At 38.8% G+C, this 18,469-nt stretch overlaps 1 protein-coding gene across 1 annotated transcript in view; it reads left to right on the top strand.

The window, feature by feature from the left end:
• The first annotated feature begins 5,615 nt into the window (after positions 1 to 5,615).
• ABCA10 (ATP binding cassette subfamily A member 10) overlaps positions 5,616 to 18,469 on the top strand; it is a 65,846-nt gene continuing 52,992 nt past the window's right edge. The window contains exons 1-4 of the mRNA XM_039229795.1: positions 5,616 to 5,664; positions 8,153 to 8,317; positions 8,666 to 8,769; positions 11,047 to 11,273. Coding sequence (XP_039085726.1) covers positions 5,616 to 5,664; positions 8,153 to 8,317; positions 8,666 to 8,769; positions 11,047 to 11,273 — 545 coding nt within the window. The remainder of the gene's footprint in view (positions 5,665 to 8,152; positions 8,318 to 8,665; positions 8,770 to 11,046; positions 11,274 to 18,469) is intronic.

Genomic DNA, 18,469 nt, shown 5'->3' with positions numbered 1-18,469 from the left:
TCTTAGATAAAGCTGAAAGGGTGGATATGTTTATTAAACGAGAGGTCGAAACTTGGAGTAAAAAGTGCCAAGGGACATAAATAAATTGTGGATTGTTAGAAAAAGAGCAGTCAGGGAAGAAAGCATTAAATTGTATCAGAGTTCCTAGCAGAGTCTCAACAGTGTTAAATGCTGCAGAAAGTTAAAAACAAAAAACAAAACAAGAACAATGAGAGAATGTTATTGAATATAATGATGTCATGATGTCAGAAGCCATTGGCAAGCTTTGAGTACTTAGTTTCATTGGAATGGATAGATGGGTAAGGAACTCCGTAGAATGGCCATTAGATGTAAACACTGAGGAGTTGACTATGTACTGCATATATGGTTGTTAGGGGTTAAATTGTATGCATCCAAAAGATGTGTTGACTTCCCAACCCCTGTGAATGTGATTGTATTTGGAAAATAGGGTCTTTGAGGATGTAATTAATATCGTCATTGAGTAGGGTGGGCACTTAATCCAATATGACCAGTCTCCTTATGTAAGAAACGGGGACCAAACAGACCCAGGGAGCACCACATGATGATGGAGGCAGAGGAGGTGTCATATAGCAAAGCCAAGGGATGCAAAACATTGGCAACCACCAGGAGCTAGGAAGATGACACCTGATTTCAGACGTCCAACCTCTGGAACTGTGAAAGAATAAATTTCTGTTGTTTTAACACACCCAGTTTGTGCTACTTTGTTAACAGCATCCCGAGAAACTAATAGTGGAGATTTGCACCCTGAATCTAAGATGAGCTAGTTTATGAAGTTTACATGATTAGATAGCTTAAGAAAGGAGGCCACAGTCAGTGGAAAATAATTCTCCATATTTAATTGTTCGGTGTGTCTGGGAAAAGGAGGGAGGAGAGGAGATATTATGTTAGGAGTCCTAAAATAAAGAGAGGGCCAGATTTTGGACTTTGGGTAGGCTGAGGGGTTGTGCAGTGGGATTGAGTTTAGCAAAGACTGGCTCAGTTTCCTCGGTGAAGTTCACAGGCAGTAGAGATAGTGAGAGGGAAGCCACTACCCAGTGGTCTCTGAGTTTTCAACAAAATGGCAAGTTTATGTGCTGAAAGCTAAAGTGCAGAAGTAGGGCTGAGGACCCCAGGGAAGTAGGAAGACAAGTAGATGAAAAGATCTATGAAGTGTGCCAAGGAAGACGGGGTTGATGTGGTGTGGGTGCCCACAAATCCAAGTTTGGAGGAATTCAGCATTGGGAGCCGGAAGCAGTACTACCCAAGCAAGTATCAAGTGTGGAGAGTTGGAACAGAAAAGGCCCAGCCCCCATAATATACGTGGAACAGAGGTTCAGGGAATTCATGTCAGCTGTCCAAGCCGATGAGTAATAGATTTGGAGTGTAGGTCACAGACTCCTAACCTTGGAGACCATATTGGAAATGAAAATCCCTAAATCTATGGAAATAGATAAATGATCTTTTAAATGTAGTTACTGAGAAGGTATATGATAGTCCTAGGGAGCTTCACTGTTTTCTCTGTCCCTCTCTCTCATGAATGGTTAACTCATGTATACATCCCAGGAAATGTATTGACAGTAAAAATCATGGAATGAGATTTTCAGGATTGATAAGCAAGGATTATTTACAATCTGAGAATGTCCAATTTACTTGCCGCTGGACAAAAAAAAGTAACACAGTCATTCAAGGTCCACCATGAAAAGGGGTATTTGATATCATTTCGATTAGCATCATTTTCATAGTGGTAGTTGAGAGTGAGGGGCTTGGGGTCCAAACTGCTCTAGACTCACATGTTAGCTCTGCCTTTATTTGAACATCTGCAAATAAGTTCCACCCCTAAGCCCCACTTTTCAAATCTGTAAAGTGGTTGTAAATATAATACTTCATACTTGATAGGATTACTTTCACTGTTAAATAAGGAAATTTATTATAAGCCCTTCATATACTTTCTAGCACATAGGAAACCAGTCAGTACAAGGAGTCATTTAGCTGAAGTGCAGTTAAGTTGTAAGTGAAGACTCGTCATGTGAATTATTCCAATTTCTGGGATGATTGTACCTTGTTTTTCCTTGCGCTGCCCAACTTTTCTTTTTAATCTGCTCTTGTTTTTGACTTGGGTGTCTAATTTTCAATCCTTAAAAGCTCGTAGAGACTTGCTCAACACTGTGGGTTTTTTTCTTCCTTTTAGAATCTGATCATTTTTTTGTGTGTGTGAATGCCAGAAAGAACAATAAACAAATACCACGTGCCATGCTTAGCCAACCATCCACAACTACATACTCCCCACAGAGTATGTAGAAACAAAACCCAAAAACCAACTTATCAAGTAAAGAACATTTGGCAGGCTTTTTACACACAGGCTGTGGCCCATTTTCAGAGGCCAAATGGAACAAAAACAGTTTTGAAAGAGGCAAACATTTGCAGAAGAGCTTTTGAAGGATTCTTAGCTGTTCTTCTAGACAAAAAGAAAACAGTGAATCAGAGGGGCTTCATTGGCCTGACGGTAAGTCAAATTCCATTCTGCTTTGCATAAGGTAAGTAAGGCATAAAGTGTCCATATGGCCAATGCCAAATATTTTGATTGACATTATTGAAATTATTTTATTGTTCTGATATTCCTAAATTATTGTATGTTTTACATTGTAGACCTGATGAGTGATTTAATTTTTTAAACTCAGTTATATAGTATTTTAGTGTGATAATAAAATGGAAGAGAGACTCAGAGGTGTGCATGAATATAATTAATCTTTGCGGGGTCAGCTTTATACTTCTCTGGTTAGCCTTTTAAGAATTTGCCAACTTTGACTTCTTGAGAATATGTGGGCATTAGGACAGGTTACTTTTCCCCGTGGCTTCTTAGTGAGCTATTCAAACTGACCTCTGTAGCTATAAGGTGAAGATGAATGTTTTGACTTAGAAACTTTCTCAAGTTAGAATTTATAGATTATTTTGATATTTGGTAGCTTTACCTTTTCTTTCATCAAAAAACAGAAACAGAACAAGTTCTCTGAGCACTGTAATTATATCTAATGTCAACATTTATTCAAATTAATTTAATTGACAAGAGTTCTGATACTGGCCAAATTCCAATCTCTGGAATTTCACATTGAAAATACAGAAGGTTGGAGTGGGGGAGAGGGGAAGGGGGTTGATAGGCATGAAGGAGGGCACTTGTGGGGATGAGCACTGGGTGTTATATGGAAACCAACTTGACAACAAACTATAAAAGGAAAAGAAAGAAATTTTATTTCTTCTTTATTTATAAAGAAATAAAACATTAAAAAACAAAAAAATACAGAAGGATCCCTATTATACATCATGGTGATCTACAAATCAATTACTTTAGTAATATCCACTCACATGTTTTTGGTTTTCTTTTGTATCTGTCTTACATTCTTAATACATAAAAAAGGACTCATGAATTTAAGAGGAGAAATTAGCTCTCTTTGGGTTCTAAGAATGATTATCATTGCTATTAGATTTTGCTTTACTCAGTGGTTCCCTAGATATTAAATAAGCATGCAAAAGTATACCATTTGAAGTGCAGACTGCTTGTGGGCAGTTCTCTGACCAAAAAAAAACAAAAACAAAAACCCCAAAACAAAGAACAAAAGAACAAAACAAAACTGTTTATGGCTTTATTCCTGTTAAACTTTTATTTCTTTAAGTAAATAGCAGTGTTTTTTGAATTCTAAACATCGCTAACATCCTATTCTCTGATATACTATAGATTGTTGTAATGTTGAAATTTGGCAGAAAAAAGTTACTTTTGAGACAAGAGAGAAAAGACCTCCTATACTACCACCCTCATCACCCAGAGCCATGAGAACCTGGAGAGAAATACTTCACCAGCTGATAAGATAATTTACGTTTGTTAATACTTCATACTCAAAAACAAAACAAAACAAAAAACAACAACAACAAACCCTACTGAATGTGTTTCTGCTGAGTCAAATAAAGCATCAAGTTAGTGCAATGGAAGCTACTTTTTCAAAGTGTTCAGAAGCTTTCCTGTATCTGGGCTTATTTTGGTCTTTGGTCTTTTTTTTTTTTTCTTCTAGTTACTAGTCACCCTCCCTCTCCACGAACAGGAGAAAATGATTAAAAAAAAGATAAGCGTGTATCAACAAACTCAGGCCCTTTTATGCAAGAATTTTCTTAAAAAATGGAGAATGAAGAAAGAGAGCATATCGGTATGGGTCACAATGTCTATTTTTCCTTATTTAGTCAATGAAAACCATCACTTAGTATTATGCTATGTGTATTGCTTTTTTATGTTCACATTCCACAGGCTAGTTGGTTTGGAATTCTAAATATAATATTTTGCAAATATTGCAGAATAAGCTATTAGATATATTGCAGAAAAGGATCATATTTATGGTAAATCCATGAGATTTAGCTAAAGGACTCAAACAAAGCAATGTTTCATTGACTAGAACTAGCCATTCTCCAAATAATTAATCCATTTAGATTTTGAGGCGTTGTTCTGATTTAATTCAGTCAACTTCAGTTTTAAGGGAGGAAAATGAAACAAGTTAGGCAAAATGAAATAGATTTTAAAATGAGTAAACCATTGTACTCTACTGGGGACGTTTTGATTAAGATTCTATTAATCGGGGCGGGGGTGGGGACCAGCGGGAAAAATCTATGAGGAAAAATTAGGAAATTTTTTTGGGATCTCTTCAAGACTGTGCTTTTTCTAAACACAGAGTGGCTTCAGGGAGTAGCCAGATCTCTGATTGTCAGTATCTAGCATTCTGTTGAGTTCCTAGGAACCAATGAGACCATCTCGTATCATGTTGAATATTCATGTTCTGTATCTATCTGATTCCTACTTCATGCAGTCATTTAATTCATTTCTTTGCCTTTTACATTTCTTTAAGCAGAAAATAGTTTGAAGGACAGGATTAGCTTCTAGTTGAACATTTTTGGCAGGAATATCTCATATGTGATGCTCTGCACTTAAATTATATCACATATGGGGACGTATAATCAGTAGTGGTTCACTATTAGGGATGCTGTATTAGTGGGTTAAGATCAATGGGCATATTCTTTTATTTTTTTAAATGTTTATTTATACTTTTGAGAGAGAGAGAGAGAGAGGGACAGAGCATGAGTGGGGGAGGGGCAGAGAGAGAGGGAGACAGAATCTGAAGCAGGATCCAGGCTGAGATGTCAGCAGAGAGCCCAAAGTGGGGCTTGAACTCACCAACCGTGAAATGACCCGAGCCAAAGGTGGACACTCAACTGACTGAGCCACATAGGCGCCCCCTGGGCATATTTGATATGATCTCAAAGTGGTATATTTTTGAAATTAGTATTTGGGGAAGGCAAAAATTGGAGAGAGAAATGAAGCTCAATGCTCAACAATAATACTTTGTGTCTTAAAATGTGTTTGCATGTTTCTTGATATCCAGACCACGTTATAACTTGGTTCATTTTTCTTTCATGTACTGGAGGAATGGACAGTAGCTTTGCTTCTGGGGCTGCATTTGTGCTTATTTTCGGAATCCTTCAGAGCTACCCATCTTCCTGAACAGCCTCCTCGTGTCCTGGGACGTGTGGATGACTTTAATGACTCTGACCTGGTGGTGGCATATACCCCAGTCACTAACATGACCCAGAGGATAATGGAGAAGATGTCTTTGGCTTCCTTCATGAAAGGTGTGTTGCCCAATGACCAATGTTTCATTATTATGCAACCTGCACATGTTTAACTCGAGGTTTGTTGTGCAAATTGAATTTATTTGCTCAGCCTATGTATGGGTCAGTAGTTCTCAACTGGGGCAAGGACCTTTATTCCACATGCCATGTAGGGGTTGGTGTGGGGTTACAGGTGAGGGTAAATGGGTGAGAAGTGAAATAGACTTAACTGGGGGTTTTTCAAATCACATACACTCCCTTCACCCCTCTCATCCTTGAAATCTGTGCTGTCATGAGTCATCATTAGTGGATGATGTAAACTCCAAAAAGCAAGGTGGGAATAGGAAAACAAATTTGAACCGTATCCTAGATGATTTCAGGTTTTATCCCTGACTACTTTCTTCTGTTTTGTGATTCTTCATGGCAGCTTCTGGATCTCTGACTTCTGCTTGTCACCCTTACCCACACTGGCCATGTGCTCTGACTGACCAGGCTACATTCTACCCTGATCTGGTTTTCCACACCTCCCCTATTTGGTTGTTTACCACATCTCTTTTTTAACTTGGGAAGCATTTACAAAAGCTACAGGGACTAGTCTCCCCGCCTACACAGTGTGGGCTCTTCGCTGCCTTTTTTTTTTTTTTTTAAATGCTTATTTACTTATTTTGAGAGAGAGTTTGTGAGTTGGGGAGGGGCAAAGAGAGAGGGAGAGAGAGAATCCCAAGTAGGCTCCACGCTGTCACAGGGCTCCATCTCACAAACTGCAAGATCATGACCTGACCCAGCATTCAGCGTCAGGCGCTTCACCGACTGAGCCACCCAGGCGCCCCAGCTCTCTGCTGCTTCTGGTCCTTGGAGTCTCTTGGCTCACTGACATCCTTCTGTCCTTTTCTAATCGAAGCCCCCACCTTGGCCGCCAAGCCAGCCTATTCCAGTCCCAGCTCCTCATGCCACCTCATTCTATGTTTGTCTGACTCATGCTGTTCAGCCCAAAGGCTCACTTTTGCACCTTCACAGTATTTGTATACCTCTAGAGAAAATCAGTGAACTTAGCATTGTCCTCATAAAAAATCCACAGCCTTGGGGCACCTGGGTGGTTGAGTCTTTTAAGCGTCCAACATCAGCTCAGGTCATGATCTCATGGCTCCTGAGTTCAAACCTCATGTCGGGCTCTGTGCTGACAGTTCAGAGCCTGGAGTCTGCTTCTGATTCTGTGTCTCCCTCTCTCTCTGCCCCTCCCCTGCTCACATGCTGCCTCTCTCTCTCTCTCAAAGATAAATAAACGTTAAAAAATATTTTTAAAAATTAAAAAAAATTTTACAGCCTTACTCCATGTTTGGAAAGATGAGTAGTTTTGAAAGATATAGGTACACTATAAAAATGAATATATTTTCCTCTTTCATGCAGACATGATCCTGAGTGATCTTTAAGTACTGTGTTAAGACTAATAAAAATTTTAGAACATAATACATGACAGTATAAAAAAGTATTTAAAAAGGAGGCCATAAATTGGACTTCAGAGAATTGCAAACATCCACTAGTAACAGATTAATTAACCACTTATTAGATGGATTACTTCTGCAGATTATAAACTCATCCCTTACGAACGTTACGAGCTTAATTCTTAAAGAGTGTTTTTAACTCCAAAGAGCCTGTAGGCAGACTATAACTTTACTGGTGATTTTTGCACTCTGATTATTTGCATGTAGTCTATTTCTACTGGCACAGTATTTTCACATGATAGAAATTAGCATTCTTGGCAGGAAAAAAAAAGCCATCAAATTCTCAAGAAGTTCTATTGATTATTTTAAATATTTTTTCATTTAATTTTTTAATTATTTTATCTACCAAGGTAATAGCCACCCCCCCAAAAAAAAAAAAAAAAGAAAGTGAGAGTTTCTGCTCGTACCTTAGCCACAACTTCCTCTCCTGTCGTACCTCCCATTTAAATTTGTGTGTATCTTTTTAGGCTAATATGTACGCAGACATACACCTAATTACATATATAGACATATACAGAGATATATATGTATAAGTACACAGATTCAGTTTCTTTACTAAAATGAGACCACACTAAAAAAATGCTGCAATGTTTTTAAAAAAAAATATTTCTTTATTTTTGAGACAGACAGAGTGCAAGCAGAGGAGGGGCAGAGAGAGAGAAGGAGACACAAAATCTAAAGCAGGCTCCAGGCTCCAAGCTGTCAGCACAGAGCCTGATGCGGGGCTCGAATCCATGAATCACGAGATCATGACCTGAGCCGAAGTCAGATGCTCAAGTGACTGAGCCACCAAGGCACCCCTGCAAATGGTTTTTAAAAGATGATATGTCATTTACATCTTTTCACATATTTACACTGAGCCTAAAACGGTAGAAAAGACTTTCAGTAGCTACTTTAGAGGCACCTACTTAGGGATAGCATGTAACCCCAGTAAACAATTACAACTTGGTTTTGCATTCTCTAGTAATGAGTCAATATGATTATTTATATTTTTTCATGTGTGGCAGGAAGAAAAACCCTTGAGGTTGCTGATAAAGAAATGATGGATACATTACTTTTAGAAAGCCATCATGAAATGGTGGGAGTTGTGTTTCATGATATTTTTTCATACCAGCTGAAGTTTAATTGGAGATATGGAATCCCAACTAGAAAAGAACACTCTGAATACTCAGGTAACTATAGAAGAATTGATGCGATCTTTTTTGCTGTCTTTATCAAATCCCCAGTTGGGAACGACTGATAGAAACATTGATCAAATCAAGAAAAGAGGTAATATACTTTTTATTCAACTTAGTGATCAGTGTTTCCTGTAGGATGAGCCCAGTGATTTTGGCCACCATGCAATAATATGCTTCTTTCTGCCAGTTTTGCAGAATGCTTTAAAAATTGCTCTGGAATCTGTAACCATGGGCTCTGAGCAGGCACGTAGCTATTTCACTCTAGAGCCAAAGTGAAAGGTTGTAATCCCATTGATTGATTGTATTGCAAAATGACGGGCATGTTTTTGTCTTTCCTTCAAGAACACTGTTGGAATATGTATGATGAAATTTTTTGTTCCATGACAAGATACTGGCAAAAAGGGTTTGTGGCTTTTCAGACTGCAATTAATGCTGCAATTATAGAGGTAAGTGCCCAAACTTAAGTGATCTGTTTTATATCTTCATTATTTTCTCCCTATCTTCCACTGCCTTGCCCCTACACTCCTGAGAGATTATACTCTGCTTCTTATTCTCACAGAAAAAGAAGCCAACAGATGGGAATATCCTGAACTTCCCAACACAAACCCTGCTAACTACAGACCCACCACCACGACGCCCATCCTTTCCCTTCTACCTCATCTCAGATGTCTTTTCCTCAACTCACAGGCTGAATCCTGTTCCTTCCAACATCATCAGGAAGGTTGCACATGGGTTTTCCTGTCTGTCTCCTCTTACTTCAGCTTCCCCCTTTCCTCTAGATCCTTCTTTTTGTGAACTGACATTACTAATTTCTTAACATATTATCAGGATCTTTCCTTATTTCCTCGTCAGACAAGTACTCTCTAGCTCTCGCCTCTTAACAGCTAAGTTTCTTGAAAGAGTTGCCTTCATGTAGGCCCCACTCAACTCAGAATGATTTCTGTCCCACACCAGGCCACCCAAATGGCATTTTCTTAGGTCAGTAACAACTCCCATGTCGATTAATGACCGACATTTTTTCACCCCTTATCTTACTTGATCTTTTAACCAAATAAGAAAGCCTTGATCTGGTCTTCCTGTTCTTCCCTCACCTGTCCTTCTCTGTCTTCTCACCAGTGTATCCAACTGCACACTCACACTTCTTTATATCTGTAGTCCCTAGGTTCTAACCTAGGCATCTTTCTCCAACCTCTGTCCTTTCTCTAAACAATATTACTCATTTTCCGTAACTTTAATTACAGCTTACATGCCTGGTAACTCTAAGAACCCTACTTCAATTTGCAGACCAGCAAAATTATTCTAATTTTTTTTAATGTTTATTTATTTTTAAGAGAGAGAGAAAGAGTAAGAGACAGAGAGAGAGAGAGAGAGAGAGAAGCATGAGCAGAGCAGAAGCAGAGACACAGGGAGACACAGATCTGAAGCAGGCTCTGACAGCACAGAGCCTGACATAGGGCTTGAACCCATGAACCATGAAATCATGACCTGAGCTGAAGTCAGATGCTTAACCAACAGAGCTATGCAGATGCCCCATAAACTTGTTCTGTAAGGGGCCAGATCATAAATATTGTAGGCTCTGGGGGCCAAACATTACTGAACTCAGCTGTCGTAATGTGAAAGCAGCCATAGACAATACATAAAGAAATGAACATGGCTTGATTCCAATAAAACTTTATTTACGGAAACAAGTGGTGGACCAGATTTCGTCCAGGGACCATAGTTTGCTAATCTCTGCTCTCATTCCATGTATCTGACTGTTTACCGAATACCTTTCCTTTGATGCTTCCTAAGCAATTCAGACTAGTATGTTCTAAATGGAATATGAGTATTTTTCTCTTAATGTGACTGAGACTTCTAAAAATTTTCCCATGTCAGTGAATGCCAAAGCTATCCACCAAAGGTGACCAGAGAATTCCCCATGACATGCAATCTCTCATCCAGCCCTGTTCATTCTAAGCTGAAACTCATGTACTTAACTCTACCCCCGGCACTAGTCCAAGCCATTATCACCTTTTGCCTGAACTCTGGGAGAAGTTTATTTCTTTAGCCCCATCTCCTTTCTCTCTCCCTCTTTTTCTCACACCTTGCCTCCCTCTCTCTCTCCATCAGTTTTGCTTCAAGGACCTCTCTCCTATGCCTCCCAACATTCTACACCCCTTCTTTCCTTTGCATATGCGGTTTCCTCTGCCCAGATTTTTCTTCTCTATCCTCAGCTCTCCCCCACCCAAGCTTTATTTAGGTAAGATCATTATAAAAATGAATGTCGTTTCTTCAGGGTAGTCTTGCCTGCGTTTCATCTCAGAGCACACTCTACTTCTCTGTTAAGGCGGTTGCTCAATTATTATCAAACAATTGATGGTGCAGTGAGTTGTCTGATATTTCCCCTCCCTCCTCTGTTCCACCATGAAACGTAAAGCTTCATGAGAGTGGGGAGTGTTCCTGTGCATCTCCGCTGTCACTCCATCCCCTGTCATAGTATATCGGGCATGATAGACATCCAGCAACTTCTAAAACAACTCTTATAAATAATATCAACTAATAACAAAAGTCATCAAGACTGTTCTGATGATATTCATAGTTCACCATGTTTTAAAATGATGGAAATATGTAAATACTGAAGATGAAAAGAAGCAAAATGTGTATGGTTTTCTAATATATTTTTCATTTTTGCTAACATATTTTTCTATAGCTAATGTAATGCGTTTGTTTAACACTCACTTTAGCTCTCAACAAATCATTCTATGATGGAGAAGCTGACATCAGTTATTGGAATAAATATGAGGACGCCATCTTTCATTTCTAAGGGAGAAACTATAAACACATGGTTTATTTTTATTTGTATAGTTTATTTCTCCCCTTTTGTATACTTTATATCATTAAATGTCACGAAGGAAAGAAAGAAGTGTAAGAAGCTAATGGCAGTGATGGGTCTTCGAGAGTCTGCATTCTGGTGAGTTACCTTGCTGCTTTGCCTGCGTATCACACCTTCAAAAACAGAAACCCATTAGGTTATAAAAGCAAGTTAGTCACACTCAGCAGTTTTTCTTGCGTGCATTCAATTGAGTAATTTGCTTACCCCTGTTACATTTTAAGATGCTAACAGTAGAAAATAAGGACTGTGCTTATGTTTCCTGGAGTTGAAGAATAGGAAATATGTGCTTGTATCAGTTAGCTAGAGCCAGAAAAATGCTACATAAAAAAACACCCTACAGGGTGCTTGGGTGGCTCAGTCATGTAAGTGTCCAGCTTCGGCTTTGGTCGTGATCTTGGGTTTTGTTGTTTCAAGCCCCACCTCAGACTCCATAAGTGCAGAGTCTGCCCGGGATTCTCTCTCCCTCTCTGTCTGCCCTTCCCTGCCTATGCATGCATACTCTTCCACTCTCTCTCAAAGTAAATAAATAAACTGAAAACCAGGGGCGCCTAGGTGGTTCAACTGGTTAAGCAGCGACTTCAATCAGGTCATGATCTCTCAGTTTATGCATTCGAGCCCCACATCGGGCTCTTTGCTGACAGTTCAGAGCCTGGAGCCTGCTTCAGATTCTGTGTCTTCCTCTCTCTCTGCCCTCCCCCTGGTGATACTCTCTCTCTCTGTCTTTCTCAAAAATAAATAAATGTTAAAAAAATTTTCTTTAAATTAAACACCCCAAAACCCAGGAAGCTCAAATGACAATCATTCCTTCCTTCGCATTTGGCTGTGGCATGGCTGGAGGCTGGCAGATCTAGTCTGGGCGTGGCTGGGCCTGGACCCCAGTTTAGGTCGCATCCACATCTGCCCACGTGTCTCTCAACCTCTGTGGGTCAGCAGCGTGGTGACATATCGTTCTCCTCGAGTCACGGAAGTGCAAGAGAGCAAGTCTCACTGCACAGCACATTTCAAGCCCCTGCTCGTGTCATATTTGATAAGATCCCATCTGTCAAAGCAGGTCATGTGGACAAATCCAAAGTCAAGAGGCAAAGAAGTGTGTTCTGCCCACCACAAAGCCAAAACAGGCCAAATAGCCAAGTCCAAGACCAGTGATATGGGTAATTATGTCCCTTCATGGAAGTGAAACAGGGACGGAGGAAGAGAAAAATTTGGACAGTAATCTCATTTACCACAATGTTATTAAAACCAATTCATATGGGCGGTCAGTAAAGATACTCCTTGGGTGGGACTAAGGATTAGATGAGACAATATATTTAAACTACTTAGCATAGGAACACCTGGGTGGCTCAGTCAGTTAAGTGTCTGTCTTTGGCTCAGGTCATGATCTTACAGCTTGTGGGTTCAAGCCCTGTACGGGCTCTGTGCTGACAGCTCAGAGCCTGGAGCTGCTTCATATTCTTTGTCTTCCTCTCTCTCTATCCCTCCCCAACTTGTGCTCTGTCTCTCTCTCTCTCTCTCTCTCCTCAAGATAAATAAACATTTAAAAAAATTGTAAAAGGGGCACCTGGGTGGCTCAGTTGGTTGAGTTGGTTGAGTGTCCAACTTTGGCTCAGGCCGTGATTTCCCAGTTAGGGAGTTTGAGCCCTGTGTCAAGATCTGTGCAGTCAGCACCGAACCTGCTTCGGATCCTCTGTCCCACTCTCTCTCTCTGGCCCTCCCCTGCCTGTATGCTCTTTCTCAAAAAAATGAATACACATTAAAAAAATAATTAAGTACCTAGCACAGACAGTGTTGGTGCTTGTAAGGCACAAGGCGCATAGTAATATGAATCTCTCTCTCTCCCCATTTATCTATTGACCCTTTTCCCATACACTTTGCGACAGCATACAATGCTAACAGTAATAGCAGCAAACATTGAACTTAATGTATTCCAAGGACACTCACAGTTCATAGTGCTATGATCCTTGTTCACAAATATGAAAACCAAGGCACAGAAAAGGTAAGATTTGTACCTAAGAAGACCCTCTTCTTTTAGCCATTGTGCTACATAAGTCACGTCAAGGTGATATTTTTCCCTTGATAGAAAAAGCTGTTAGTGAAATGTGCCAACAGAAATGCATACCATATTGTCTTTAGTGTTTTTGAAAGAAACATTACATGTGGATCCAGCTTTCCGAGTGCCTCAAATTGAGAAAAAACACAGCATAAAGTTTTCCTGATATAGAACTGTCCAGGTTACAAGGGTTTACTTTGGCTAGAAATTTTTAAAAATTGGCTAATATTGCATGCTATTGGGGAGAATGTTTGTAAATATGCTCTACACTGTCTTTTTTATCAAAGACAAGGAAAAGAGATTTTTAAAATGCAATATTATGCATAAAAAAGTATGGCTTTGACAATCTAACTTCCAAGAGGATACCATTACCAGATACAAGCATCCCAGTTATTGAAGTAAAACTGATACATTTCTTATAAAGTCGTGACCCTCTTGTATATTTTACCCTCTTCCACTTTCTCCCTGATTATACACAAATGTTGCTATAATCTACCTAAGCCAAATAAGGTTCAAGAATGTAGAATTTTCAAACACCATATGCAGAATTTTCTTTTTTTTTCCTTAAATAGTTTATCATCAAGTTGGTTTACATATAACACCCAGTGCTCATCCCAACAAGTGCTCTGCTCCATGCTGAATTTTCAAAGGATCCCGAGAGTAATTTCTTTTCTAAAACATTGTGAATAGATCAGAAGAATTATTTATATTACTCTCTTTATAACCATCCATATCTGTTATGTGAAATTTTAGTAATTTCAGTTCTACAAACCATAGTTATTTCAACAATTAAGAGAATTTGGTTTAAATACACATAAATTATGATTAGCTCCACTGGGGTTAATTTTTTTAAGAGGGTGGAACAGGAAAGTAAAGAGATAAAGCAAACGATTGAAAACAGAATTTTCTGCTTGAGTTTTTCCTTTATTAGATAATAATTATCTGTTTCCCTAACATTTTTCAAAGATGACTGATTTTTTTTCAATACCATTAAAAACTCATAGATCTAAACATGTCTTATTGGGTTCAAGCCACTGTAATTATAGTCTTATTGAAACCCAGATTGTCCCATCTTTGACCAAAGGGAGTCAAAGGTTAGTTTTGGATCCTTTTGGCAAGATTCCAAGTGGGTTTTTTTTTTTTTAAATAAATTCCTTGCTATTTTATGTGGCAAATTTATTTTAGTTGGAAAAAGTATTTCAAGAACATTGCATACTAGAAATTTTTGGGGGGGTATTTATTGGATTGGTCATTGTTTCTAGCCTTTTTCAACAGAAGAGTTGGAATAATGGTATATATTGTACATTTTATATATAGAATGATGCACACACCATGAAGGATAAATGTCTTATGAATTCATACTGATACTTACAATTCAGATATAGTGCTGGAGAACATTTAACCTCTCCCGTATTACTGCTGTGGCTCCTTTCCTATGCGTGCAGACATACAGAGAAGGTGAGAATTAGAATATCCATAATTATTCATTTGTTTTATCCAGAAATATACATATAATGGGTTAACAATACTAATAGTACTACTTCAGTATAATAACTGACAACAAAGTACTGTTTTCCCACATGCTCTCCCAATGCCCCCAATTGTTTATAATTCATGTGTCTATACTGACAGAGTACAAACCACACTTTCTCCTTTTAAAACATCGTGTAGTCTTAGTTCTACCAGTAACTACAATGTTTCTAGTTAAACATTTTCATTTTGGGTGGATTCATACTCAGTTTTTAAAAGTTTTATTGGAGAGAGAGAGCAGGGGAGAGGGGCAGAGAGAGAAAGAATCCTAAGCAGTCTCCACATTCAGCTCGGAGTCCCACAGGAGACTCAATCCCACAACCCTGGGATAATGACCTGAGCAGAAATCAAGAGTCAGACGTTCAACTGACTGTCCCGATTCATATTGAGTTTTAAAAAACTGTGTGTTCATTATTTTTCAGAGAGACACACACAGTACTAGTTGGGGAGGGGAAGAGAGAGAGGGAGACACAGAATCTGAAGCAGGCTCCAGGCTCTGAGCTGTCAGCACAGAGCCTTACGTGGAGCTTGAACGCAAAAACTGTGAGATCACAACCTGAAATGGAGTCAGACGCTTAACCAACTGAGCCACCCAGGTGCCCCGCTACTGAATTTGAAGAAACAGAATGCATGTACCCTTTACCTAGTTTCCCCCAATGATAGCATCTTGTAAAACTATCATATCACAATTTCATTATGGACATTGATATAGATAAGATACAGAACAGCTCAATTGTTCCATTGTTATAGCCACATTCAACTCTCTTCCTTATCCCCATCCCTAACCCCTGCTAACCACTAATCTGTTTACCATTTCTATAATTTTGACATTTCAAGAATGCTACGTAAGTGGAATCATGGTTCATCACCTTTAGGGGCTTCTTCCCCCCACTAAGTACAGTTTCCTGGCACTTCATCCAAGTTTGTATTTGTCAATGGTTTGCTCCTTTTTATTGCTGAGGACTATTCCATAGTAGCAATATCTCTGTTTAGCTGTTCAAACTTTGAAAGAGAGAAGAGTTGTTTCCGGTTTGGGAGTATTACAAATAAAGCTGCTCTGAACATTGATGTCCAAGTATTTATATGAACATAAGTTTTCATTTTCCTCAGGTAAATGCCCAGTGGTATGATTTCTGGGTTTCATGCGGTTCAGGTTTTTAAAAAAAAATTTTTTTAATAGTTTATTTATTTTTGAGACAGAGAGAGACAGAGCATGAGTGGGGGAGGGGCAGAGAGAGAGAGGAAGACACAGAATCTGAAACAGGCTCCAGGCTCTGAGCTGTCAGCACAGAGCCTGATGTGGGGCTCGAACCCATGAACCATGAGATCTGACCTGAGCTGAAGTCGGATGCTTAACCAACTGAGCCACCCAGGGAACCCTCATGTGGTTTAGTTTCATAAGAAACTGCCAAAGTGGTTTCCAGAGTGGATATACCGTTTTGTATTCCAAGTAATGATTTATTAATGACAAAAGCATGTATTATAGAAAATAAGTGTATTTGAGTTGGTTCATGTTTTTATACATATATTGGAATTTACATACATCTAATACGCTTATTAATTCATTGAACATAAGGGGCGCCTGGGTGACTTAGTCGGTTAAGCGTCCGACTTTCACTTAGATCATGATCTCGCGGTTCGTGGGTTCGAGCCCCGCATCGGGCTCTGAGCTGACTGCCAGCTCGGAGCCTGGAGCCTATTTCAGTCTGTATCTCCCTCTCTCTCTGACCCTCCCCTGCTCACGCTGTCTCTCTCTCTCTCTCCCCTAGAAATAAATAAAAATATTTAATATAGTCCATTGTTTCTCATTTCTTCTTAACTAATCTTCATGTTTCATATTCTCTTCACCTCAGTCTATGACCAGCGCTTTCAAGAAAAATACTCTTAATTATTAGGAGTGGATGTTTTCCTGTAGGAAGGTTTACCCGATCTTCAAAAATTAATTGAATAAGATTGTTAGGTATTTAGTTTGTAAAAGATTTTTAAACTTTCATAGTAAGTAATGAGAGCATGAGAGAGGAAAACTATGATACTGTTTATTGAGATATAATTGATCTATAATATATTAGTTTTCCCGTGCAAAACATAATGATTCAGTATTTGTATATATTGTGAAACGATCATCATGGTATGTCTAGTTAGCCTCTATCAACCACACAGATTTACACTTTTTCTCCAGATGAGAACTTTAAGGATCCACTCTCTTAGCAACTTTCAAATAGATCAGACCATGTTATTAACTATAGTTAATAATAATATAGTCACTATGCTGCATATTACATTCCCACGACTTACTTTAGTAAAAGGCAAAAGATTTATTCGATCTAAAGAGAAACCAGAGTATTCCCATGACTTACTTTATAACTTGTCCATCCTTTTTGGTCACCTTCACCCATTTTGCCTGCTCCCTCCCCCACCTCTGGCAACCACCAATCTGTTCTCTGTATCTATGAGTTTGTTTTTTGTTATGGATATGTGTATTTTTCTTTTAGATTCTACATATAAGTGAAATTATGTGGTATTTGTCTTTCTCTGTCTGACTTATTTTACTTAGCATAATGCCCTCAAGATCCATCTATGCTGTCACAAATGACGAGGTTTCCTTCTTTTCTGTCACGGAATAATATTCTGTTGTGTGTATATCTGTATGTCTGTATAGATATCTATCATCACATTGTTTTGTCCTTTCATCCATTGATGGACACTTAGGTTGCTTCCAAATCTTGGCTATTGTAATTAATGCTGCAGTAAACATGGGGGTGCAGATCTCTTTTTGAGTTCGGGTTTTAATTTCCTTCAGATAATACCCAGGACTAGAATAGGTAGATCATTTGGTAGTTCTATTTGTAGTTTTTTGAGGAACTTCCTTACCACGAAAGCTATAATCATTTTTTTCCTCAGATTTTATTTAATATTAAGTCATGTTCCTTATATGTTTTGGATATTTTTTAAATATAAGTTATTGTCAAGTTAGCTAACTTTCAGTGTATACCATGTGCTCTTGGTGTTGGGGGTAGATTCCCATGATTCATTGCTTATACACAACACCCAGTGCTCATCCTAACAGATGTCTTCCTCAGTGCCCGTCACCTATTTTCCCCTCTCCCCCTCATCTCCCATCAACCCTGAGTTTGGTTCTCTGCATTTAAGAGTCTCTTATGGTTTGCCTCCCTCTGTTTGAAACTATTTTCCCCCTTTCCTTCCCCCATGGTCTTCTGTTAAGTTTTTCAAGTTCCACATATGAGTGAAAACGTATATCTGTCTTCCTCTGACTGACTTATTTCACTCAGTATAAAAACCCTCCAGTTCCATCCATGTGGTTGCAAATGGCAGGATTTCATTCTTTCTCTTGGCCAAGTAGTATTCCAGTGTATATATAAACCACATCTTCTTTATCCATTCATGTGTTGTTGGACATTTGGACTCTTTCCATAATTTGGCTATTGTTGAAAGTGCTGCTGTAAACATTGGGGTCCATGTGCCCCTATGGATCAGAACTCCTGTATCCTTTGGATAAAAAGCTATAATCATTTAAGCTTGCCTTTTGTATGCATGGAAATGCTATTCACCTGTGCTAGTAATAACAATTTAGCTTATGTACTACACAAGATTATATAAAAGGATTTAAAATGTATTATTTGTACAAAGTGCCACACTTGCGCTGAAAGCCCTATGTAAATATAGAAGGTATTTGGCA

The sequence above is a fragment of the Hyaena hyaena genome, unplaced genomic scaffold (assembly GCF_003009895.1).
Source record: "Hyaena hyaena isolate Hyena2069 unplaced genomic scaffold, ASM300989v1 scaffold_39, whole genome shotgun sequence".
In the NCBI taxonomy this organism is placed as follows: domain Eukaryota; kingdom Metazoa; phylum Chordata; class Mammalia; order Carnivora; family Hyaenidae; genus Hyaena; species Hyaena hyaena.
Note: the sequence above shows the minus strand (reverse complement) of the source record. Positions and strands in the feature narration are given on the sequence as shown.